The 26,954-nt window shown below is 37.7% G+C and overlaps 1 protein-coding gene across 3 annotated transcripts in view; it reads left to right on the forward strand.

The window, feature by feature from the left end:
• The window catches only part of DPP8 (dipeptidyl peptidase 8), a 68,199-nt gene that overhangs the window by 25,392 nt on the left and 15,853 nt on the right, over nt 1-26,954 (forward strand). For all 3 annotated transcript variants that reach the window (XM_027067550.2, XM_015078167.3, XM_027067552.2), the window contains 12 exons: nt 931-1,104; nt 2,583-2,751; nt 8,458-8,568; nt 10,185-10,313; nt 11,313-11,374; nt 13,331-13,431; nt 14,113-14,290; nt 15,242-15,401; nt 20,320-20,399; nt 23,318-23,470; nt 23,715-23,850; nt 25,325-25,470. In XM_027067550.2, coding sequence (XP_026923351.1) covers nt 931-1,104; nt 2,583-2,751; nt 8,458-8,568; nt 10,185-10,313; nt 11,313-11,374; nt 13,331-13,431; nt 14,113-14,290; nt 15,242-15,401; nt 20,320-20,399; nt 23,318-23,470; nt 23,715-23,850; nt 25,325-25,470 — 1,599 coding nt within the window. The remainder of the gene's footprint in view (nt 1-930; nt 1,105-2,582; nt 2,752-8,457; nt 8,569-10,184; nt 10,314-11,312; nt 11,375-13,330; nt 13,432-14,112; nt 14,291-15,241; nt 15,402-20,319; nt 20,400-23,317; nt 23,471-23,714; nt 23,851-25,324; nt 25,471-26,954) is intronic.

Here is a 26,954-nt window from a genome sequence, read left to right on the forward strand (position 1 = left end):
TTAACAGATCGTGCAGGTAGGAAAACGAAATGACACAGATTCTGGTCTTAAGTTGTTTGTTTGTTTTAACTATTTCTGGTGAGAAATACTGAAAAAAAAAAAAAAGTGAAAAACAGTACCATGGCCAAATAAGTAAAAGAGGTAGTAACTCTTATATCAGTTTCTCAGAAGAAATCCCTGTACCCCATAGTGGATCAGGAAAATTTCCTTGCCAAGGTTAAATTAGAGCTAAGGTTTTGGGATAATGGTAAAACTTGGATGAAAGAAAAATAGCCTTTCAAAGGAGGACAGTGGAACAAGGGCCAGGAGGCAGAACCTCATATGTTGGGTTTTATGTCAGTGATGTGACAAGCCTAATCTAGGATTTTATTAGAAGAGTATTAATAGATGTGTTGGAAAAGTATTAATGACAGCTCATACTTGAGAACTTAACTCTATGCCAATCATTGTATTAAACACTTGATATGTTTTATCTAAATTAATCTTCACAAAGCCGAAGTAGATGATAACAAAACTATTTTAAAAGTGAGGAAAATTACTTTTGAAGAAATTAAGCCACTTCCCAAAGTCAGACTTCTATTGAGGGTCAAAGCCTAGATTCAAACCACTTGGTTTCACAGTCTGTGCTCTTAACTACGTGCATCACTGCTCATTTAGGTTGTAGAAGATCTAGAATGCCAAGCCAAGGTGATAAGACAATTCTTGTTCTCTAATGTATGCAGTAATCATCTAGAGATCCTATACCAGGAAATCTTTCCACAGACTTCTTGGAATTAGTTTGCTTAAAGTTGCTGACACATTTTAGACCCCCTCAACATGTAGACTCAATAGTATGGGAGATACTAGAATTTCAGTGGAAAGTTTTTGCTAAAAGCAAAAAGCAAGCTTTCAGAAGACCGAATAGGTGACTTCTCTTTCCTTTTGCATTAGGCAACACTGGACTATGGAATGTATTCTCGAGAAGAAGAACTATTAAGAGAAAGAAAACGCATTGGAACCGTTGGAATTGCTTCTTATGATTATCACCAAGGAAGTGGAACATTTCTCTTTCAAGCTGGTAGTGGAATTTATCATGTAAAAGATGGAGGGCCACAAGGATTTACTGTAAGTTGGTGTTACTACTTGTTAAATCTGTTAAATCCTAAAGGCTGTTTGCATCCAAATCAGGAAGGTAATTAAACCAAAAAATTGTATTTGCCCACCAAGTGAAAAATTTAATAGTAAAGAAAACAAGATAAATGGGCATTAGTTTCCGGTGTTAAGAGTTAATCCTTTTTACACTGACATTAATATGCAATTTTTTAAACGCTAAAGACACTTGCTCTATAGGAAGATATGGTAAAGGGCAATGCCCATTTTCTGAGTAAACGCTGAGGGGGATCTTGGAAGATAATGTTATCACAAGGCAATCTATTTTTGGTTCCCCTAAAAGCTTAATTCATTCTTTTTTTTAAGTTCTGTTTATTTATTTTGAGAGAGAGAGACACCACAAGCAAGGGAGGGGCAGAGAGGAGGAGAGGAGAGACAGAATCCTAAGCAGGCTCTGCATCATCAGCACAGAGCCCGATGCGGGGCTTGAACTCCTGAATCATGAGATCATAACCGGAGCCGACCTGACTGCGCCACCCAGGCACCCCAGCTTAATTCATCTTAATAAATGGTTTTTAAATGTTTGGTTTTAGTCCAGACAATTTTTTACATGGTATTAGACCTTTTGTTAAAATTGTATGATTCTGGCTTTTGTTGTATCTTTTTTTTTTTTTTTTTAATTTTTTCTTAACGTTTATTTATTTTTGAGACAGAGACAGAGCATGAACGGGGGAGGGTCAGAGAGAGAGGGAGACACAGAATCGGAAGCAGGCTCCAGGCTCTGAGCCATCAGCCCAGAGCCCGACGCGGCGCTCGAACTCACGGACCGTGAGATCGTGACCTGAGCCGAAGTCGGACGCTCAACCGACTGAGCCACCCAGGCGCCCCTGTTGTATCTTTTTGAGCAAACTGTTTTATATTGGTAAAATTAATTTGAAATATTTAATAAATATTCAATAAATAAGTGCTTAATGAAAGTATTTAACAAACAATAATTACTCCATTAAACAGGTATGGACAACAAAATTTATGAAGTGCCCTTATATTGTCTTTACTGTCCTATTACCCTTAGCTTTCTAATTTATAGTAAAAAAAAAAAATGAGTCTGTCCTTATAAGTTAAGGAATGCAAAAGTGTATTTTTCTTTTTTATAAATTTTTTTTAATGTTTATTTATTTTTGAGAGAGAGACAGACAGAGCATGAGCATGGGAGGGGTAGAGAGAGAGGGAGACAGAATCTGAAGCAGGCTCTGGGCTCTGAGCTGTCAGCACAGAGCCTGATGTGGGGCTCAAACTCATGAGCTGTGAGATCATGACCTGAGCCGAAGTCAGCTGCCCAACCAACTGAGCCACCCAGGTGCCCCAAAAGTGAATTTTGGGGCAATTATCATAGTTGACATTTTACTTGGAATTCTTTTTCATTGAAGGGTGTTGGCAAATGAGTATGTATGTATCAGCCTGATACTTTCCTAAAAATGTTTTTTCTTTTCTAGCAACAACCCTTACGGCCAAATTTAGTAGAGACTAGTTGTCCCAACATTCGTATGGATCCTAAATTATGCCCGGCTGATCCAGACTGGATTGCTTTTATACACAGCAATGATATTTGGATATCCAACATTGTAACCAGAGAAGAAAGAAGGCTCACCTATGTGCACAATGGTAACACATAGTTCTGCAAATCTGCTTTTCTGAAAAATATTTTTAAAATTTTGCTCTTGCTTACTTTATGAAATGGAGGCAAGGTGGCTGGCCTTCATATTTTAAATTCAAATCTTTAAAATTAATAAAAAAGTACATAGGATACATAGTACTTACCACATGCAAAACGCTACCTTGTTTGAATGTTCATTTTCAGAAAGCACAACAGTAATGCCTCTGACATGATTGTTCCTTTAGCTTAATAAGACTGCCAGAATTACCCCAAAATGGTTCTCATTAAAATCAAATTTCAATTTAAAAAATTAATCTTGTTTTTGGGAAACAAAGACCTAATATGCACCCAAAATTTATCTCCCCCTCTTGGAGAGGCTACTTAGTTATTTTGTCATAATAGGAAAAACAACACTTTGTAGAACTGTGTGTATTATGGAAATATTTAATTTTCATTAAGTGATTATAGTAATACTAAGCGCTACTCAAAGCACAGATGTGCTTTGTTTTCCTCTAAAGATGTGAATGTTTTCCTCTAAAGCTTTCATACAAATGAAATATGGGAAATAGTGTATTGCTTTTTCTTTGAACACATGAAACAACTTAAAGTTAGTAAGTTTCATAGTGAAACATTTGTTCAGGGGTGCCGGGGTGGCTCAGTCTGTTGAGTGTCTGACTTCAGCTCAGGTCATGATCTCATGGTTCTTGAGTTCAAGCCCCACATCAGGCTTGCTGCTGTCAACTGGTCAGCACAGAGCCCACTTTGGATCCTCTGTCCCCCTCTCTTTGCCCCTCCCTCCACCAAATAAATAAAACATTAAAAAAAATTTTTTTAACATTTATTCATTTTTGAGATGGAGAGAGATAGAGCGTGAGTGGGGGAGGGGCAGAGAGAGGGGGAGACACAGAATCTGAAGCAGGCTACAGGCTCTGAGCTGTCAGCACAGAGCCAGAAGCAGGGCTCAAACTCATGAACCTGAGAACATGACCTGAGCTGAAGTCGGACACCTAACTGACTGCGCCACCCAGGAGCCCCAATAAATAAAACATTAAAAAAAAATAATAAATAAAATTTTAAAAATTCATTTGTTCAACTCTTGCTTAATCTAATGTTCACAAATCTGATTTATTGGGCATCTTTTTTTTTTTTTAATGTTTATTTATTTATTTTGAGAGAGAGGGAGTGAGCAGGCGAGGGGCAGAAGGAGAGAAAGACACAGAATCCCAGGCAGGCTCTGCACTGTCAGTGTGGAGCCTGACATGGGGCTTGAACTCATGAACCATGAGATCATGACCTGAGCTGAAATCGAGTTGGATGCTTAACTGAGCCACCCAGGCGTCCCTGGGCATCTTTCTTAATAAATTATTTTAGAATACAATAGTGTATTGACAACAAATATTTTTTTCATTATTAGGATTATCAGTGTTATAGAAGAAGCCTTTTCCTGAACAATTTACATTGGTAGAAAGAACACTGAATTAGAAGTCAAGAAACCTGTTCTAACTATTCAGTCAAGAAAAATACATTAAGTTCCTGTGTGCCAGGTAATGCGGCAGGAACTAAGAATACAGAGTTGAATAAGACATAACCCAGGCCCTCAAGGAAACTACATGAATGATAAAACAGTGATAAGCAAACATAGGGTGTTATAAGAGCATCAGTGAGGGTAGTGTTCAGGAAGGGCTTCCCAGAAGAGATGACACCTAACTGGCACCTAAACTCATCTTAGATACGAGTACACATTAGCCTGTACACTCCAGGTGAGGGGACCACATGAGAAAGGTCTTGATGCAGAAAGTGATGTTTGTGAGGAGTTGAAGCAATCTGATGGTTCCTAAAAGTATAAGGTATGAGTCAAGAAGAAGGGAAAAGTAAGGGTGGCAGATAAAAAGAGCCAAGACAGGGGTAACCTGTGTCTCGTGTAAATCGACAGGGTCTCTAGAATGATATGGGCATCCACTGAAACATTTTTATCAATTGGGTGGTATGGGAAGAGTCATATGATAGATAAATTGTTTTGGATACTTTGTGAAGGTTATATTTGAAAAGCACAGGACTAGAGACAGGAACACCAAAAGTTGACTGTTGAAATGATCTAGGTTTAATGATCTAAAACTAGAACATCAGTTAAAAGGGGATGGAGTAGGGAAGTTTTTAAGTGAAAAGTACATGTTTTGGTGTTTAATGGGTCTCCATTTGGAGTCCGGGAATCAAAACAGCTGCTAGTGGCAATGGAAGGATTAGATCGGTGATTCGTAAATCTGGGTTGGAAATCCTAGCCATTTGTTCATGCTTTCAACAGACATTGAACACTCACTACATACTAGTTATTGTACTTGAGTCTGGGATTACAAAGTTCTGACAGTAACTGATAGAATTAAGGAATTTTTTAAGTCTATTTTTTCTTCTGTAAAATTGTTTTCCACACAGGATTATGGTGAGGATTGACAGAATGTAAAGTAGAGAGCACCGGAGCCATGTGTGATGCTATAGTATTGTTTTTATTATTTTTCCTTTCTGTGCATGTAGGTTGTGATATGTTTATCATTTTCAAGATTAGTGTACTAAAGATATAGTCTAGAACCAGAGAGCTGAGTTTGGGTTCCAGATCTACCAGTTTTTAGTTCTGTGACCTTGAGTAAGTTATTTAACCTCTCAGTTTCCATATCTAAAAAGGCAGGTCATTATAGTGCTGTTAGGAGGTTTTAATGAGTTAGTATTTGTGAAGTGCTTAGGATGGTGTCTGATACATGGTAAGTGCAGTGTGTTAGTTTAAATAGAAAAGTAAATACAAAGTAAGTGTCTTCACTCTTACTCCTCTTATTCACAATAAGTTTCCAAGTGAAAGTCTGCTTATAGGTGAGTTTAGTCAATGAGCAAGTGCATGTGTTTATTTTCTGCCTGGTATGATAAAGGAATGTTAAAGTAATACAGTACCAGCCTCTACTATCAAATGATGTATCAGACGAACAAAGCGATAGCTTTTATTCATTTAATAAATAACTCTTAATAATTGAGGTCTGTAGTCAGTGAAAGGGAGATAAAAATGAGTGGTACCTGTTCTCACATCTAAAGGAGAACAAAATATAAAACAGTAGCGTGGATACACCTTTGGGGTAGTTTAAAGATCCAGGAAAACTGAACACTGGTTTTGGCTATATCATTCACTCCAAAATTCAAAAAACTCTTAAAAACTGAGCTTACTTTTCACTGGCTTGGTGCTAAAACTCATTTGGTGGCAAAATCTGACCTGAACTGACCTGAGGATATTTATAATCTTAATCCTACTTAGTGTGTCTATTCATAAGTTTGCTGTAGGAATATTGGTGTATTCAGTTACAGGGTATTTGATTCCCCTGCTGGAGTTGTTACATAATTTTATGGTAGATATATATAATATATATGAAAAATCACCCAAATTCTGAGTTCCAAACACTTCTGGACTCAAATTTTTGGGTAGCGGATTATGGGTTCATTTTGCATATTTGTTCCAGACAATATATAGAAAATACAGATAAGCAAAAATAATACATTGAAACTGGTTTATAATATTGAAATCACTATGAGGTATTACCATACACTTATTAGACTGGCTAAAGTGAAAAAGATTAATTCTGAACACAAATACTAGAAAGGAACTTTCATCCATTGCTAGTAAGAATATAAAATAATACAAGTACTTTGGAAAACTGTGGCAGTTTCTTATGAACACTTACCATACTACCCAGGCATTCCACTCCTGGGTCCTGATTCAAGAGAAATGAAAGCATACACCCACAAAGATCCCTATACAAGAAAGATTAACATCTTTATTCATAGTTGCCAATAACTAGAAGTAGCCCAGATAACCCATTAACAGGTGAATGGATAAAGGAACTGTGATATACTATGGAATACTACCCAGCAATTAACAGAAGTGAATTATTGATATGTGTAACAACATTGATGAATTTCAAAAAGCAAAGTATGAGTTCACTTATGTGATATTTTAGAATATGCAGAACTAACCTATGATGATAGAAATCAAATCATTGGTTGCTTCTGGGGTGATAATGGGCATTGACTGAGAAGAGACATGAAAATACATTCTAGGTGTTGGAAATATTCTGTCTTGATGAGGTGTGGTTACACAAGTGTATACATTTATGACAAATATATATACCTAAGATTTTGTAAATTATAAAGCAATTTAAAAAAATGCTTGTCCATAGTCTGTCTCATTACTTGGAGAGAACCACATTTTGATTTATATCCCCAACATTTTTTTTTTTTTTTTAGAGAGACAGCGCAGGCTGGGGAAAGGGGCAGATGGGGAGAGAAAGAGAGAATCTCAAGCAGGCTCTACGCCCAGTGCAGAGACTGACAAGGGGCTCTATCCTGCCACCCTGGGATCATGACCTGAGCCGAAATCAAGAGTCAAATGCTCAACTACCCGGAAACAAGCATTTTAAAATATTGGGGATGGGGTGCCTGGGTGGCTCAGTTGGTTTAAGCATCCGACTTCGGCTCAGGTCACGATCTCATGGTTCATGAGTTTGAACCCTGCGTCAGGCTCTGTGCTGACAGCTCAGAGCCTGAAGCCTGCTTCAGATTCTGTGTCTTCCTCTCTCTGCCCCTCCCCTGCTCATGCTTTGTCGCTCTCTGTCTCAAAAATGAATAAACATTTAAAAAAATTAAGAAATAAAGTGTTGGGGAGTGCCTGGGTGGCTCAGTCGGCTCAGTCCAACTGTTGATTTCAACTCAGGTCATGGGATCAAGCCCTGTGTTGGGCTCCACACTGAGCATGGAGTCTGCTTGAGGTTCTTTCTCTCTCTCTCTCTCTCTCTCTCTCAAATAAATAAAAATAAAATATATGTTTAACATTTTTTAAATGAAATTATAGTGTACATGCCATTTAGTAATATGGCTTTTTAAAATTCAATTACATTGTAAACATTTCTCCATGTCATGAAATCTTTAAAAATTATGGCTTCATGGTTTGGGGAGGTTTTATTTATTTATTTATTGAACCAGTGGGGGAGGGGCAGAGAGAGAGGGAGACAAAGGATCCAAAGCAGGCTCTATGCTGATAGCAAAGAGTCCAATGTGGGGCTCAAACTCACGGACTACAAGATCATGACCTGAGCCAAAGTTGCATGCTTACCCAACTGAGCCACCCAGGCACCCCATTGGGGGGTTTAGTTTTAAAGCAGGAGTTCCCTTCAAATTATATGCTGTAAACTATTTGCTGGAAAGTGTAAAACAGATGAAAGCTGAGATGTTCTGGTTGAATGGAAGAAGGGGAGGAAGAGTGATGAATTACCTGATCTGTAAGAGCCATTCTAGGTCTAAAGTTGGACTTTTCTGTGTAGAAGATACAAATCACTGTGACACTCTACATGTATTCTTGTTTCCTATGACCCCAGCTAAATGGGGAAATAACCAACATTTATGTTCTGGCTCAGGCTTTGTTCTAAGTGCTTTATGTGAATTAACTCATTTAATTCTAACAACCCCATTTACAAATGGGACACTGCGGTGAATGAGGTTGGGTGATTTATCCAAGGTCAGTCAGTTAGTAAATGATGGAGCTCAGATTTAAATCCAGTCCATTTAGTTCCAGAGTTCACCACTGTACTACAGCTGCATTTCACAATAAACTAAATCATTGTGCTTAGTATCTATGAAAAGATAGAGAATTTCCTGTGGTGATTTTGCCTTTTATGTTTGTCTAGAGCTAGCCAACATGGAAGAAGATCCCAGATCTGCTGGAGTTGCTACCTTTGTTCTTCAAGAAGAATTTGATAGATACTCTGGCTACTGGTGGTGTCCAGAGGCTGAAACAAGTAAGGGAGTTCAAAATATTATAAATCAAAGTATTATGAGATTTAACTCCCAGTTAGTTAAGTGCATAGATCCTGAGTCCTAAATAGTAGCTTATGAAGTCTTGAAAATTGGATCCTACCAGTAGTTATTTAAAATACACAGGCTATATCCCACCATAATGAATTCTAATAAAAATAATTCCATTGCAGTTCAGTACCTCAGGTCCTTCAACTCTTTACCACTTTTTCTTCTAGAAGCTGATCTTGCTGGCAACATTGGTGGAAAAATAAAAAATACTACACCTGAATGCATTGTTAAAAAAATGTAGGATTGACTAGAGAGTCTACGTGAATGTATGACCAAATTAGTGTATGAATGGATCAGAAAAAAGGACACAAATTCCTCCTTTTTCTGGGTGAATTCACAAGTGTTTACTGCCCGAGAAGCAGATCTCGTGAAGCAGTGGCTTTCAGATTTTTTTGTCCTTGATCCACTTAGAAATTTGCTTTACATTCTAGCCTAACAATTCATATATGTATTATATACAAAAACTGAAAACAAATTTCATGGAGCAATATTTATCCTTATGTGAAAGGCACTCTTATATTGTATTTTTTTTGTTCATTATACATTTTAAATGCTGGTTATTACCCATTAATACATTTCATGACATAGTAATTATTTGCAGCTAGCTTTTGTTTTTTTTTTTTTTAAGTTAGCATTACAGCCAAAGTGGGGCTTGAACTCACGACCCCAAGATCAAGAGTCTCATGCTGCACTGAAGGAGCATCCTAGCAGCTCGTATTTTAAACACTTCTCTAAGGGACTGTTAAAAATACTTATTTTTAAGCCATGTTTTAGATTTGGACATTTAATTTTAATATGTAAAATGTTTGCCATAATTGTGTTTGTTAGAACAAGATTTTACATGAATTAGAGTAACTATTAAGAGAAAACTGGACTCTTTAAGTTGCATCTATTTTATCAAAGGAAATGTTATAATTAAGTAATTCACTTTTCAACAAGGAATGCATTTTAAGGTACGCAGGGACTGAAGACCTTCACAAATGTGTTTCTGCTGGTTTTGTTTTTTTTTTTTAATTTTTTAATTTTTTAAAGTAGGCTCCACCCCTAGCATGGAACCCAGCATGGAGCCCAACTTGGGACTTGAACTCATGACCCTGAGATCAAGACCTGAGCAGAGATCAAGAATAGGATGCTTAACTGAACCACCGAGGCACCCCTTTGCTGTTTAAAGATGTATATGTACAGGGGTGCCTGGCTGGCAGTCTGGGTGCCAGTCTGTAGAGCATGTGACTCTTGATCTCAGGGTCATAAGTTCAAGCCCCATGTTGGGCATGAAGCCTACCTAAAATTTTAAAAATATATATATATGTACATAAGTATCTTCAGGTTTTGCCTTCCAAAAGGAGTAACCCTTAACCAGCAAAAGTGATTTAACAATAATTCACCTTCTTAGTACAAAGGCTAATGATAGTTTCATACACAAAATGCAGTATATTTTATACATGAATTATTTTTCACTATGGGAAATATACTACTAGGGGAAATGGTCAGTTATGATTACTCTATGGAACAGTTCTTCTAAATTTACAATATTTAAATTCCTTTTAAGCTCCCAGTGGCAGCAAAATTCTTAGAATTTTGTATGAAGAAAATGATGAATCTGAGGTGGAAATTATTCATGTTACATCCCCTATGTTGGAAACAAGGAGGGCAGATTCATTCCGTTATCCTAAAACAGGTACTATATTCCATTGGCATTTATATTCACTCATTTCTGCTTTCCAAACAAGATTCATTCTGCAGTCATCCAAAGGTATAGTCAACATTGATCATTTACAGACTTAGTAAAAGTGGGTTGTTAAGTGTCACAGAAGAAAAATTAAAAAATTTTTTTAAGTTTATTTATTTATTTTGAGGGAAAGCGTGCACACTGAAGAGCAGAGAGAGGGGACAGAGAGAGAATCTCCACACTATAACAGTGTGGAGCCCAGTGCAGGGCTCGGACTCAAGAAACACGAGATCATGACTTGAGCCACAATCAAGAGCTGGCCACCTAACCAACTGAGCCACCCAGGTGCTCCTGAAGTAGATTTTTTAATTACAGGCTGATCTTTTTAAAATTTTTTTCAAAGGTTGGGAAGTGCACAAAGCTGGTTGGTTACTTCAAGGAATGAATAAAAAGGTGTCTTTGCTAGGAAATAAAGATTTTTAAGGGATTATGTTCTTAATAAATTAGTAATTTTTTCCCATTTTGCTGTTTATAGCAATTTTTTAAAGTTTATTTATTTATTTTGAGAGAGAGAGTGCAGGGGAGGGGTGAGAGCACAGGGGGAGAGAATCCCAAGCAGGCTCCATGCAGTCAGTACAGAGCCCAATGCAGGGCTCTGTCCCACCAACCATGAGATCACGACCTGAGCCAAAACCAAGAGTCAGTGCTCAACCAACTGAGCCACCCAGGCAACCCCGTTTATAGTATTTAATTACAAAATGATACAGCATTTCCTTTCTTTATTTCGTACCTACTCTTGATGTTTTTAACCTCTTTTTTTTTTTATATACCAATGGTGAAAATTATGAATTTGAGATGGAGTTCTTATACAATAAAGATTCTTATACAATAAAGCCCTGACTCTACCAAGTTCCCGACTTAAACAAAGTGTAAAGGGGATTGATCTGGCAAAATTTGTTTGAATAATTTTGGATCTGCATTACTGTTCATTTCTGTCTCTTTCTAAAGGCACAGCAAATCCAAAAGTCACCTTTAAGATGTCAGAAATAATGATTGATGCTGAAGGAAGGGTAAGTATAAAATGTGGAGTTGACTTTTTTGTCCTTTGGTCAGTCTCGTAGATATCGTAGATTCACTCTTTAATTTTTTGGACTTGTTTAACTTGCTGAGACACTTGTGGACCATCAGTTTCAGGTTGACCTAATTTTCTGCTTTGAAAACTTTTTGCTGGTTCTCAAGATAGGAATATGGGGATAGGCATATTTACCACTCTTTCAAAAGTTTTTTCTCTTTACCATTGTTAATTCCAGATCAATATTTTTAAAATAGCAGTATTGACTAGTGATTTACCTTGTGTGTTGGATAGATGTGTCCCACATTTCTCTTGTCCTGGGGCTTTCCATTTGGATAGTCAAATTCTTACAAGCTGAATGCCCAGAGGATTACTTAAAAAAGTCTTCTCTGCTAGGCTTTGTTTTAGTAGCTTTATTGAGATATAATTCAAGTGTGGTTCAGTTCACTCATTTAAAGTTTAAAATGGCTTTTAGTGTATTCACAGAATTGTGCAACATTTTCATCACCCCAAAAAGAAACCCCACATCCCTTAATCATCACCTTCCAACCTTCCCACATCCCTTAACCCTGGGTAACCACTAGTATATCTACTTTCTGTCTGTAGATTTGCCTATTCTGGATACTTCATATAAATGGAATCATATAGTATCTAGTCTGGTTTCTTTTGCTTAGCATTTTGTCTTCAAGCTCCATCTATATTGCACCATGTATCAGCACTTTCTTGCTTTTTTTCTTTAAGTTTTTATGTATGTATGTATGCATGTAATCTCTACACTCAACATGGAGCTCAAACCCTGACGTCGAGAGTTGCACACTCTTCCAATTAAGCCAGCCACGTGCCCCAACACTTTATCTACTCATCAGTTATGGACATTTAGTTTGTTTCCACCTTTTGACTGTTAGGAATAATGCTACCATGAATGTGTGTGTATGTTTTTCACTTCTCTTGGTTAGATACCTAGAAACAGAATTGTTCAGTCACACGATAGCTATATGTTTAACCTTTGAGGAACTGCAAGACTATTTGCCCCAAGTGGTTGCACTATTTTACATTCCCATTGTGTGAGGTTTCCAATCTCTCCACATCGTCATCAACACTTTTATTCGTCTTATTGATTATAGCCATCCTAGTAAGTTTGAAATTGTATCTCACTGTTATTTTGACTTAAATTTTCCTGATGGCTAATGATGTTGAGCATCTTTTCATGTGCCTATTGGCCATTTGTGTATCTTCATTGGAGAACTATCTATTCAGATCCTTTGCCCTTTTTTAAAAAACTTACTTTTTGTGTTGGCTAGATTTTTAAAGGAAAAAATTTGCTTACTAAGGGCCATTTTATTAATACATTACACAAATCCTATTTTAGGCTAAAATATAGGAAATCAGGAACTATTATTTTTCTTTGATACTAGACTCTAAAGTGATTAAAACTTGTTGTTACCACTTATTAGCAAGGGCTCTGTCAGCGTAAACTCATGGGAAAAGACTTTTAGACTGTGCTAATTCTCGTTCTTAGAACTTTGTTAGACATAAAGAGTACACTAGTGTAGGTAACCCACAACTTACCGCTAGTTTTGCTGTATCCCTCATGCCTATTTAAATACTTAAGTCTGAAAAGCTGTCATGCTGTTAAAGATAATGATTTAAGGGGCGCCTGGGTGGCTCAGTTGGTTAAGAGTCCGACTTCGGCTCACGTCACGATCTCAGAGTTTGTGAGTTCGAGCCCCGCATCAGGCTCTGTGCTTACAGCTCAGAGCCTGGAGCCTGGTTCAGATTCTGGGTCTCCCTCTCTCTCTGCCCCTCCCCGACTCATGCTCTGTTTCTGTCTGTCTCTCTCTCAACAATAAATAAACATTAAAAAAAAAAAAAGATAATGATTTAAGTAGACTAGTAAACTGGTTATTGATCTATGTCTTCTGTAACTAGAATCCTTTTTTTTCTTTTTTAAAAGATTATCGATGTCATAGATAAGGAACTGATTCAACCTTTTGAGATTCTGTTTGAAGGAGTTGAATATATTGCCAGAGCTGGATGGACTCCAGAGGGAAAATAGTGCGTATGTTAAATTGTCACTTGTTTACAAATAACTTAGAATCCAGAACTTTAGAAATTGCCCCTCAGTTGGAGATGCCTTCACATGTAAATTTGCAGAGTAGTTATTTCTGCACAGAGAATTTTTCCTGAGCTAAGTGGCCTTGTGGATTTTTTAGTCCTATAAGCATAGGGGCACTGCATTTCAATTCTCTCTCTTACATAGCCACTCATGGTTTCAATGTTTTTTTGTGGTTAAATTGTATGACTTTAGGACTCACATGTAAGGGTGTGTTCTTTTTTTTTTTTTTTTTTTAATAATTTAAGCAAAAATTTTTGTAGAGTTTCATGTGAAGATGGTTGCATATAGTTCCTAACGTAGACAACAGGAGTTTCACAAGGCTGGCAATTGGTGACACTAAAGGGAGAAAACAATTTCACAGGCTAGTTGTGGTTTTAGGAGTTTAAAGAAAACCAGTTTAAAAAAAAGCTTTATTCAAGCTTAACTTTAAAAAATAAATATAGAGTAAGCTAATACTTCTAATTGGCCATTTGTAGGTGATAATTTAATATCTTTTAAAGCAATTCTTTAATGTGATTACAGAAATAACTGATGGGTACCAGGGGAGAGAGTAAGGGAATATTCATTTTCTGAGAGCCTGCTTTATTTTTGGTGCTTTTTTGTTTTGTTTGTTTAAATAGTGCTTGGTCCATTCTACTAGATCGCTCCCAAACTCGCCTACAGATAGTGTTGATCTCACCTGAATTATTTATCCCAGTAGAAGATGATGCCATGGAAAGACAGAGACTCATCGAGTCGGTGCCTGACTCTGTGACGCCACTGATTATCTATGAAGAAACAACAGACATCTGGATAAATGTATGTTTTCCTGTACTTGGTTAAATATTTTCTCAGAATGCTAAAGCAAGTGAAGTTTTATAGCAAACTATCAAAATGAATTTTTTAAATTCAAGTAACCGTGAATGTTATTTGCTAAGTTTGAACATTTCAAATTGGAATGATGGTTCCAGAATGGAATGGCTTATAGATAGAAAGTAGATGTCATTGAAATGACATCTCCTTGGCTACAAATTTCCCCTTTTCCTGGACACGTGAGGTATTGAAAACAGCCTCATGAGTGCTTCTCAGGAGGACCTCAGTAGAGGTCTGGAAAAGACTTTCTCTTTTAAGTTGGCAGACTATACTAAAATTTACCAATTTTCCAATTTAGTGGAAAAATTTTAAACAAGATACAAAATTAATAAAGCCAGATCACTCCCTGGATGAATACAGGCTTCATATGATTCACCCTTCAACTGTTAAAATATTTCTCTTTGGAAAGAAAAGTAGTAAGATTTTGAATTAGAGTAAGTAATAAGGGGCCCCTGGCTGGCTCAGTTGGTGGAGCATGTGACTTTTGATCTGGTTGTGAGTTCAATCCCCATGTTGGGTATAGCGATTACATGAACAAATAAAATATTTAAAATAAAAAAAGAATAATAAGATTCTATAATAAGATTTGTATAATTAAACCTCATGCCATGTTTCAAAGGATTACAGAGATGGTGAGTAAGAAAAGCTTTTGGTCGTATTTTTCTTTTTTCACCTTTTGGAAACATTTATTTCTCAATGGAGGAAGTCTATGTCTAAAGTGAGATAAGTCTGAAGGGCCCAGGCAAAATCTATATCATAAATATACATTACCCCCAGCACTGACAGTTGCTTATATTTCAGAATGTATTTATCAATTCTTCTTTATCTAACTTAATTGAATTGTTTGTGCAGTATTTTCATTAATGTGTGTAGTAAATTCAGCTATTCATTTTACAGATCCATGACATCTTTCATGTTTTTCCCCAAAGTCATGAAGATGAAATTGAATTTATTTTTGCCTCTGAATGCAAAACAGGTTTTCGTCATTTATACAAAATTACATCCATTTTAAAGGAGAGCAAATATAAACGATCCAGTGGTGGGCTGCCTGCCCCAAGTAAGAAATCCTTTTTTATTTAAAAAACATATATATGTTGGCAGAAGGTGGGAGGGGCAAGGTAATGTAATGTCTCTTTTGTATACTTTGTAAGCATTGGTACTTGCTTCATCAAATTTTATACATAAGTGTGGCACCTGGGTGGCTCAGTCAGCTGAGGGACCGACTTTGGTTCAGGTCACGATCTCACGGTTCGTGGGTTCAAGCCCTATGTCGGGCTTTGCGCTGACAGCGCAGAGTCTGCTTCAGATTTTCTCTCTCTCTCTCTCTCTCTCTCTCTCTCTCTGTCTGTCTCTCTCTCTCTCTCTGCCCCTCCCCTGCTCACGTGCCCTGTCTCAAAAATAACATGAAAAATAACTTAATACAGAAGTTAAACTAAAATATAAATACATGCACATGTGAAAACACAGAACAAAGTTCTTGATGGATATGTATATTAATAGTGGGTAATCTCTGGGAATGGAATTACTTATTTTTGCTTTCTACTTTTGCTTTGACTGTAATTTTTTTTGTTTAAAGTGAGCCCATGTCATATTTAGATGTTAAAAAGCTACTGTTAAAATGTTACTTGGTTATTAGATATTTTTATATACTAGTTTGTTCTTGGTTTGTTTTTTACATACTAGTTTTTTTTCCTTTTTTTTTTTTTAATATTTATTTTTGAGAGAGAGAGAAAGAGTAAGTGGAGAGGGAGACAGAGAATCCAAAGTGGGCTCTGCACTGACAGCAGAGAGCCTGATGCAGGGACCAAACTCAAGAACTCAAGAACTGTGAGATCATGACCTGAGCCAAAGTTGGACGCTTAACCAACTAAGCCACCCAGGCGCCCTGCCCCCATACTCATTTTTTAAAATACTGTCTGCATCTACACTGAAGTCAATATGATTGTAGCTCTTCACATTGATACGATTATATTGCCCAAAGTGAAACTAAACATTGTGTCAGCTGAAGTAATTTCTCTCTAAAAAGTGATGGTTTTGGGTGTCGAAGTCCAACTTTGACTCAGGTCATTATCTCACTGTTCGTGGGTTCCCCGTATCAGGCTTCGTGCTGACAGCTCAGAGCCTGGAACCTGCTTTGGATTCTGTGTCTCCCACTCTCTCTGCCCCTCCCCCCGCTCGTGCTCTGTCTCTCTCTCCCTCTCTCAAAAATAAATAAACAGTAAAAAAAAAATTTTTAATAAAAGTGATGGTTTGGGGTGCCTTGGTGGCTCAGTTGGTTAAGCACCCAACTTCCAATTTTGACTCAGGTCATGAAGTCCTGGTTCATGGGATTGAGCCTCACACTCCGCTGCCAGCCTGCTTTGGAGTCTCTCTCTGCCCCTCCCCCACTCACGCTCTTTCTCAAAATAAATAAATAAAAAGCTATGGTTTTCCTTCTGGGGAATGTAATACAGAATGGATATGTAAGCCTAGAAAAAGTGAAATGGTTTATCTAATAGTTTTCCCGTTTATTTGTTTTAATGGAGTTATAATTTTCTACTTTAATAATAGAGTTTGTTTTGGAATAGTAGGCACTTTATGGTAATGTTATATGCTTAACTGCCCTTTGTAACTTAATTGACTCAACATAGCCATTTTTTAAAATTGTGGCAAAATGTGCATAACAGAATCTACCATTTTAACCATTTAAGGGTACTGTTTAGTGGCATTAAGTATATTCATATTGTCACGCAACCATAACTACCATCTGCCTCCAGAACTTTTTTCATCTTCCAAAGCTGAAACTGCCTAACAAGTAATACCCAGCTCAGCTCATTGCTCCCTCCCCTCAGCCCCTGGCAACTACCTTCTGTCTCTATGATTTTAACTGCTTTAGATACTTCATATAAGTGGAATCATACCATATTTGCCCTTTCATGTCTGACTTATTTCACATCGCATAATGTCCTCATCCATGTCATAGCATATGTGAGAACGCCCTTCCTTTTTAAGGCTGAATAAATTCAGTGGTGTGTATAGACCACATTGTGTTTTCCATTTATCTAGCCACAGACACTTGTTCCTTCCACATTTTGGCTATTGTGAATAATGCTGCTATAAAGGTGGGTGTATAGATATCTGTTTGAGACCCTGCCTTCAGTTCTTTTCCAGAAATGAAATTACGGGATCATATGGGAGTTCTGTTTTTAATTTTTTGAGGCACCACCGTACTCTTTTCCTTGGCAGCTGCACCGTTTTACATTCCCATTAGCAGTGCACAAGGGTTCCAATTTATCAACATCCTTGCCAACACTTGTTATCTTCTGTGTGTTTTGTTTGTTTTATTTGTTTTGGTAATAGCCACCCTTAGTGGGTATGAAGTGGTATGTCATTGTGGCTTTGATTTGCGTTTCCCTAATGACCAGTAACATTGTGCCTCTTTTCATGTGTTATTATCTGTCTTCTTTGGAGAAATGTCTATTTGAATCCTTTGCCAACTTTTTTTTTAAGTTTATTTATTTGTTTTGAGAGAGAGCACGTGTGTGTGCACACAAGGTGGGAGGGGCAGGAGAGAGAGAGAGGGAGGGAGGGAGGGAGGGAGAGAGAGAGGGAGGGAGGGAGAATCCCAGGCGGTCTTCACACTGTCAGCAGGGAGCCCAAAGTGGGGCTGGAACTCAGGAACTGAACTGAGTTCATGACCTGATCTGAAATCAGGAGTCAGGTGCTTAAACAGCTGAGCCACCCAGATGCCCCACATCCTTTGCTAACTTTTAAAGTGGGTTGTTTTTCTCAATGTGGCCTTTAAATATGGGGAAAATGAGCTATATTTTAGGACTAGCAAAATAGATACTGCCTAGACCCTGCTCCTTTCCTTAGCCTAATTTTCTTTAAGGCAGACTAGATCTTGTATATCCAAGATGAAGAATGTCTTCCTTAAACTTCTCTTACCAACTCCTGTTGTTTACATAAATTAAGTCCCCTTTCAAAATTCCAGAAATTTTAGTGATGAAAACTGGTCAAAGAGCTCTGAATAGTAGTTAATTAACATAGTACTTGGGGGGCAGTAATAAAAAGTATTAAAAATTTTAAGAACTTAAAATATTTTACTCTGATTGAAGAATGTCAGAACCATTACCTCAGTTAACATTCATCTCAGAAGCTTAGCTTCTTTGTTCCCTTTCAGTGTCTTTCTAGGTCCCTCAGTTTATCTACCTCTTCTTTCTCTTCCCTTTTTTCTTAGTTTCTCTTGCTCCATGTCTTCCTTTTTCTTGATACCCTTTTTATTTTCCTCCTCCCTCCTCTTTCTAAAGTGGCTATAATGTGAAATAATTAGTATTTGTTATATATATGTTAAGTACTATTTATTTTCTGGTCATAAAGTTTAAAGTACTAAGTTGAATTTTTGCATCTAAAGAAAAAATAAATCAACTTTTTTAACTTTAGTAGGACCCTAGTTAAGACCCTGTACTATCTCACCTTCTCATCCTGTCCCCAGCTGTCTCTCCCCATGGTGCTGCTAGGCAAACAGGAATGGTTTTCCATTTTTGAACCTCCTCCTTAGGCCACTGAGAGAGTCTTCTCTATCCAGACAGAATCTTGTAAAGACAATGGGGCATGTTGGCATTTACTGTGTTTATACCTAGTTTACTTTTTGGCAGATGAAGAACAATTCTATTAAAAATTTTCTTCTGTGGCTTTTTAAGTATTCTGTTGCATTTCTAGAAGAAATGCCTTGTTAACCCATTAGACTTCCTTGTCTGATCAAAGGTCTAGGAATACAAATCCTTTTGAATTCTTTTCTGGCTTTGTAATCAGAATCTATTTTGTTGTTTTCATTTGATTTACATGGATCCTTCCACTATTATTGCAGAGTATTGTGAAGACTTGTAATGGGGTTTTTTTAACTGTAGACTTTTTTTAAAATTAAGGTGAGGGGCGCCTGGTGGCTCAATCAGTTGAGTGTCTGGCTCTTGATTTCAGCGAAGGTCCGGATCTTACGGTTCGTGAGTTGTGGCCCCACGTCAGGTGCTGTGCTGACAGCATGGAGCCTGCTTGAGATTCTCTCACTCTCTCTCTCTGAAAATAAATAGATAAACTTTAAGGTGAAGTTCATATAACATTAAACTAGCCATTTTTTTTTTAATTTTATCTTAAGGTTTATAAGTTTATTTATTTTGAGAGAGCAAGTGAGTGCACAACTTGGTGGGGGTGGGGAACAGAGAGAGAGAAGGAAACCAAGATCCCAAGCAGGCTCCACTCTATCAGCGCAGAGCCCGATACAGGGCCTGAACTCGTGAACCCTGAGCTCCTGACCTGAGCCAAATCAAGAGGTGGACACTTAATCAGCTGAGCTACCCAGGCACCCCTGAACTATCCATTTTAAAATAAACATTTTAAACAAACATTTTAAATTAAACAGTGGTGGAGCACCTGGCTGGCTCAGTCAGTAGAGCATGTGACACTTGATATCAGAGTTGTGAGTTCAAGCCCCAGGTTGGGTGTAGAGATTACATGTATGTATGTATGCATGTATGTAGGTATGTATGTATTTATTTATTTTTAATGTTTATTTATTTATTTTGAGAGAGTGCAAGCGGTGGAGGGGCAGAGAGAGAGGGAGACAGAGGACCCAAAGCAGGCTCCAAGCTCTGAGCTGTCAGTGCAGAGTCCAACGCTAGGGCTTGAACCCACAAACTGTGAGACCATGATCTGAGCCAAAGTCAGATGCTTAATCACTGAGCCACCCAGGCACCCTTAGAGATTACTTTAAAAATAAAAATTAAAATATTAAGAAGTAAAAGAAAATGAACAGTACATTCAGTGTTGTGCATTCACCACCTCTGTTGAGTTTCAAAACATTTTATTACCCCAGACATAACTTGAATTTTTTAATGTACATTTTTGGAAAGAAGAGTTTTAGAATAGTGTTCTTTATTCTGTAAGTCATTTGCTTACAGTCTGATAGAGTGCTGAATTGTAATTATGTTTATCTCTAGGTGATTTCAAGTGTCCTGTCAAAGAGGAAATAGCAATTACCAGTGGTGAATGGGAAGTTCTTGGCCGGCATGGATCTAATGTATGTTCTCTTATTCTACTGATATGTTTGGTCAACATCTGCTGTGTTTATGCGGTACTGAAAAGCAGTAGTGCAACTTCATATGACCCCGATGTTTTGAAACTATTAAATTAGGGACTTAAAGGACTCAAGTTGTTAGAAGGGAAAAATCTTCGGTTAAGTTCTAAATCTCCCCCATTTTATAGCTCTGGTATCAGATGTGTACTGGTTACTTAAGGTCAGTGTTTTCAAATATAATGTTGCTACTTAACAAGGAAGGGGCTGGGCCATACTTTCTGAGTCTGCAAAAGTGAGTTGGGATATTGTTTGAAAATTATGTTTGTGTCTCTTATAGACTGCTCATGTCATTTCTACATTAAAAATTGCATTTATTACTTCGGAGGTAGTGATTCTCTTTTACTTACCTGTTTATCTCACAAATGTGAAATTTTATCCACCACCTGCCAAGAGTGATGGACCTATGTACAGAGTGTAGACCGATAGGGAAAAGGGGGAAAATCCACCCTCTGTTTCCTCTCAGTGTGCGGTTTTCTGTAGCATTTCGGTGAATTCTCATTCTTTTGCCTTTCACAGTATTTTGTGTTTGTTTCAACTTTCAGTTAGGTGGTCAGTTTCATGAGCTCTCTAAGAACTTCATCCTTTATAGGTGTGATACATAGTTAAGTTGATACATGCTACCAGGATTTAGTGAAGGCTTATGATTCCCTCAAATTGATTTGGAGGTTTATTGAAGGATTATGTATACTGGTATACTGGCTACTCTAGAAGTCACTCATAGTCCCCAGTGTGATGAAGGAGAAAAAGTGAAGATCCACATCTCAGATTTGGTTTTGTTGGTAAAAACTTTAGAATATCATAGGCAACTGTTAAAGTTTGATTTCCACTGATAAGAAGTTCTGATAACAAAAAATTACACTGATGTAAACTTCCTGCTTTGTAATTGTTGGATAATACTTAAGGAAACCCCAGAATTGTATTTATGTAAATCTGAACCTCATTTGGGCAACCTAAACATCTTCCTGCTTCTTGCCATTATGAGCAGCAGTTTTCTTCTTTATGTCATGCTTACTTATGTAATGTGTTTATGTCTCTCTTTCTTACCCTTCTGTATTCCCCTCTATCCCTGCTTTATTTTTTTGTTACCTCTTCATTCTCTGCTTTTGCCAGTGACCTTGTTCTCACCCAAAGATTTTTTTTTATTGTTATTTTTTTAATGTTTATTCACTTTCTGAGAGAGAGACAGAGCATGAGCCAGGGAGGGGCAGAGAGAGGGAGATGGAGACACAGAATCTGAAGCAGGCTACAGGCTCTGAGCTGTAGCACAGAGCCCAGCGCAGGGCCCAAACCGTGAGATCAGGACGTGAGCCAAAGTTGGATGCCTAACCAACTGAGTCACCCAGGTGCCCCTCCCACCCAAAGATATTTAATGGCAGTAATTGGCTAACGCTTCAAGACTTTTAAGCCCATGTACTCACTATTGAGGTGGTACTCAAAGTATGGTCCTTGGACCAACTGCCCAGCCTCAACATTTTAGAAACGTAAATTCTCAGGCCCACCATAGACCTCCTGAATCAGAAATATTGGGGGAGGGGTGCCTGGGTGGCCCAGTCAGTTGGGTGTCCGACTTCAGCTCAGGTCATGATCTCACAGTTCGTGAGTTTGGGCCCTGCGTTGGGCTCTGCTGGAAACTCAGAGCCTGGATCCTGCTTTGGATTCTGTGTCTCCTTCTCTCTCTGCCCCTCCCCCGCGCACACTCCATCTCTCTCTCTCTGTCTCTCAAAAATAAGTGAACATTTAAAAAAGAAAAGAAAAAAGAAATAATGGTGGTGGGATCCAGCCCTCTGCTTAACAAGCCCTTCAAAGTGATTCTGATACTTTTCTTGAATAAGGTAGTTACATGAAACAAAGAAAAATACCATTATAATCCGGGGTGAGAAATTAACCAGTTATTTCTTCAGTTTTGAAAGGCCTGACCCCCAGCTGCTAGGTCCAGAGCAGAACCTGTCCTAACATTTGCACAGATCAATGCATACCTGTGAAGCTTCATGAATGTTTGTTCTGGCATTTCCTATCACTTGTATCCTTTCTGTATATCTCATATGGGCATACTTAATCTCAACTGTGTTTCTGTTCCTGTGTATGCTAAAATATGTTTGATAATGAAGAAGCTTCCTGGAGAAAATGTGGCATTTGAAAATACTTGCTTTTGTAAATGTATCCATGTTTTCTTTGCTGTGTTAAAAAATTTGAATTTCATTGACCACTGAGTAGGCTGGTAGATTTTTTTAAAGAGACAATAAAAGCCATTTATTTAAACACTTACTGTAATTTGGGAAGAATATGAAGTGAATTCAGCTGTGAGTGCACTTAGTTTTTTGAGTTCTGAATAAAGACTTAAAAAGATCTTACCTACATTTATTTACAAACTATACCAGTATTGAAACTGAGTTCAGTTATTTCCCAACCCAATAGATAAAATACTTCTGCAAGTTTGTACAAAAGGCCAAAAAAGTACTGCCTAAATTAATACTGCACTGAGAAAAATACAGGATGCTACAATTAGAGTCTTTTAAGTACGTATGAATGGTTGGCCTAACCTGCAATGTAGGAATTTTTTTTCCCTATAAGGTATGTTTTATTGAAATAACTCCTGTATTTTAAGAAAAGCACACATTTTTACCATATAGGAAATTCTAATAATAGCATGCAATTCAAGTGTCCTTTTTCTTTCCGGGAAAGATGTATTCTTAGGTATAAGTCATAAGCAAAACCAACTCAGGTTTGTTAACATTTGTGGCAAAATTTTTTAAGAGGCGCAAGTCAAAGGGTGACTCAAATGATTGGAAATTGTTTGTTGAATTACTGGCCCTTGCCAAGGTCCTACTAGCACTGGTTTTTCTGTTGTTGTTTTTTGGCAGATCCAGGTTGATGAAGTCAGGAAACTGGTGTATTTTGAAGGCACCAAGGACTCTCCTTTAGAACATCACCTGTATGTGGTCAGTTATGTAAATCCTGGAGAGGTGACAAGGCTGACTGACCGTGGCTATTCCCACTCTTGCTGCATCAGCCAGGTATTAAGTCCCTGTTGGAAAAGGGTTTCCTATCAATTGAAAAACTCTCTGCTCATATAATACTCCATTTGAGTAATGTGAAAATCAGTGAAATTGGCCTGCAGAAGTCTGATTCTCTGAAGAAAAACTTTAAAAAGTCAGGTTTTAACTTTAGCATCATATATGGACATAAATGATCAGACTCTTAACCATACTCCTGCTCTGGCACCATGAGGGAAAAAGTAATTGTTTCTCCTTTCTCTAGCATTGTGACTTCTTTATAAGTAAGTATAGTAACCAGAAGAATCCACACTGTGTGTCCCTTTACAAGCTATCAAGTCCTGAAGATGACCCAACTTGCAAAACAAAGGAATTTTGGGCCACCATTTTGGATTCAGCAGGTACTCATTTCCCTGAACCTGATTTTAAGTAGGATTAGTACATAAGTGCACTAAACCTGTCTCATATGTCCACATTTCTCATCTCTTACCACCACTTATCCCTGAGCTGCTGAGTTCCTGATTGATCCCACCCTTCCTATTCTATCAACCACCAAATAAGATGCTTTAACCTCCCACTCAGGCAGGAGCAGGTCTGGAAGGCCTTTTTGAAGATTGTGTTTTGTTTTGTTTTGTTTTAAGTTCAGTAATCTCTGCACTCAATGTGGGGCTCGAACTCACAACCCTGAGATCAGAAGTTGCACACTCTTCCAGTTGAGCCAGCCAGGTGCCCCCTGGAAGACCTTTTTTTGTTGTTTGTTTGTTTGGTTGGTTGGTTGTTTTAATGTTTATTTTTGAGAGAGAGAAAGCATGAGTGGGAGAGGAGCAGAGAGAGGTGGGGTGGGGGGGTGGACAGAGGATCCAAAGCAGGCTCTGCACTGACAGCACAGAGCCCGATGCAGGGCTCAAACTCATGAACCATGAGATCGTGACCTGAGCCAAAGTCGGATGGATGCTCAACGGCCTGAACCACCCAGGCACCCCTGGAAGGCCTTTTTGAAAATAAGAATAAAATAATCACAATATCAGCTTGAAAACTATTTGTTCACATGTTTGGATGATTTCCCAGAAATGCTTTCTTTTAAAGCATTTGCAATGGCCATCTTAATAAAAGATAGAACGCTTGTTCTATGTAAGAGTGAAGAACACGGAATTATCTATTTTTTAAATGCTTGATTTCTTTAAAAAAAGGACTAATTTTGCATATCTTTAGTCTACTATCTCCCCAAGTTCTTTTTCCTGTTAAGTATTTTCACTCGTGAATATGTGCTAAGGGATTAAGAACTTAGTGCAAAACCACAGGGTATGTTCTGTTGTCCACAAGTAGGATTTGTAATATGGTGACGATCTCTGCTTAGGTTGTAACAGCATCCAGTATACACTCTTAGGGTAGGTCTCTATAGCTTTGGTAAACCAAAGACTGATTGTGACTTTCTTTTTTTCTGGGTCCTGGTTAGGTTTATTCTCTAATGATCAGAAACAGATGTTTATTGAGCACCTGCTATGAGCAAGTTAAATTGACTGAGTTAAATTTGTGCTTCCAATTTCTAATCAGATATATGGCTTAACCATCATTAAGTTACACTGAACCAAGCACTAAGTATTTGTATAGTGCTGCATCTAAGTACCTCCTAGGCTCCATGGACTAGTCAGAATACATTGTATCTGCTTTTGAAATAGGTAATGTGATATGTTCAGTAGATTTTCTTTTTTAAAAATAAATGTTTTTGCTTAATTTCTTGCTGACCACCTGAAAGGGAGATGGTCAGTTATTTGTGTGTAGAGTTGTGGGTTATGGTTTCTTTTCCTTGCTCGCAGATTTTAGAGCTCCCGTAAGAACTCCCTTTACATACTCATTTTTGTTATCTCCTCATAGGTCCTCTGCCTGACTATACCCCTCCAGAAATTTTTTCTTTTGAAAGTACTACTGGATTTACATTGTATGGGATGCTGTACAAACCTCATGATCTACAACCTGGAAAGAAGTACCCCACTGTGCTGTTCATATATGGTGGTCCTCAGGTGGGCCTGTTTATTTATTTTAATTTTTTTATTTTGACTCCAGTATTGTTAACATACAGTGTTATATTAGTTTCAGGTGTACAGGATAGTGAATCAACAATTCACATCACCCAGCCCTCATCACAAGTACACTCCTTAATCCCCTGATATCACCTATTTCACTCATCCCTCCACCCACCTCTCAGGTGGGCATATTTATATGCATACGTGTGTGTGTGTGTGTGTGTGTGTACACACATTTTTTTTGGGGGGGGTGATTTTATTTTAAATGTCTCGTCAATTGTTTAAATTAAGATGTGAACATTGTTGGGCCTCTGCTGTTATTGACTCTGGCTTATGTTCTAATTCCTGTTTAGAAGTTGGATTTTGTTACATGGCTAATGTGTAAATAAGTGTCAATTTCTTAGTTTACAGTAGGACTGTAACAGTCATTGGCGAATGAAATATTCATGTCAGTAGGTATATATGTTGTCTTTTATGTAGAGAAGAATCTTGTTTGGGAAATGAAATTAAATAGTTAACTGTCTTGGTAAGTAAAAAGAATCTTAATAGATATTTGCAGAAGCCTTGGTAGCCTAATGAGTTACCTCTCTCCATTCTAAGTCTGTATCTCTCAAGCAGACTAGAATATTTTTATCATCTAGTTAAGGCAACTGTTATACTTCTATTCAACACTATAAGAGTTTACACTATAATATTCCTTTTTCTGGATGAAATATTAGCATGTAAATATTAAGTAAATTCTGTTGACTATCAGAGTAAATAAAGTATTTGGGGTAGGTGCATTGGTTAATTGGCACTTTTTAAAAATGTCTATTGACTATCTTAAACTGGGCCCTTGAAGAAATTAGAATATAATTACACTGTTTTTATAGTGCAGCTCTTGACTCAGTAAATATCCTTTATAATTATACCTAGTTATCCAGTATTTGGAAATGTATTTAGATGCTAAGATATCCAAAAAATAGGAGTGCCTGGCTGGCTCAGTTGGTAGAGCATGCGACTCTTGATCTCAGGGTCTTGAGTTCAAGCCCCACATTGGGTGTAGAGCTTTATTATTTTTTTTTAAGTTTATTTGTTTTGAGAGAAAGAGAGCCGGGGAGGGGCAGAGAAAGAAGGAAAAAGAGAGAATCCCAAGTGGACTCCACACTGTCACTGTGGGGCCCAACATGGGGCTCACACTCACAAACCATAATATCATGACCTGAGCCAAAATCAAGAGTTGGACACTTAACCAGCTGCACTTAACCAGCTGAGCTGCCCAGGCTCCCCAGAGCTAAAGAAAGAAAGAGAGAGAGAGACAGAGAGAGAGAGAGAGAAAGAGAGAGAAAGAAAGAGGGAGGGAGAGAGAGAGAAAGGAAGAAAGAGAGAGGGAGGAAGGGGAAGGAAGAAAGAGAGAGAGAGAAAAGAAAGAAAAGGACATCCAAAAAATAAAAGCAAAATAACTATATAAGCCACAAAATCTCAGCAATGACGATCATATA

The sequence above is a fragment of the Acinonyx jubatus genome, chromosome B3 (genome assembly GCF_027475565.1).
Source record: "Acinonyx jubatus isolate Ajub_Pintada_27869175 chromosome B3, VMU_Ajub_asm_v1.0, whole genome shotgun sequence".
In the NCBI taxonomy this organism is placed as follows: Eukaryota; Metazoa; Chordata; class Mammalia; order Carnivora; family Felidae; genus Acinonyx; species Acinonyx jubatus.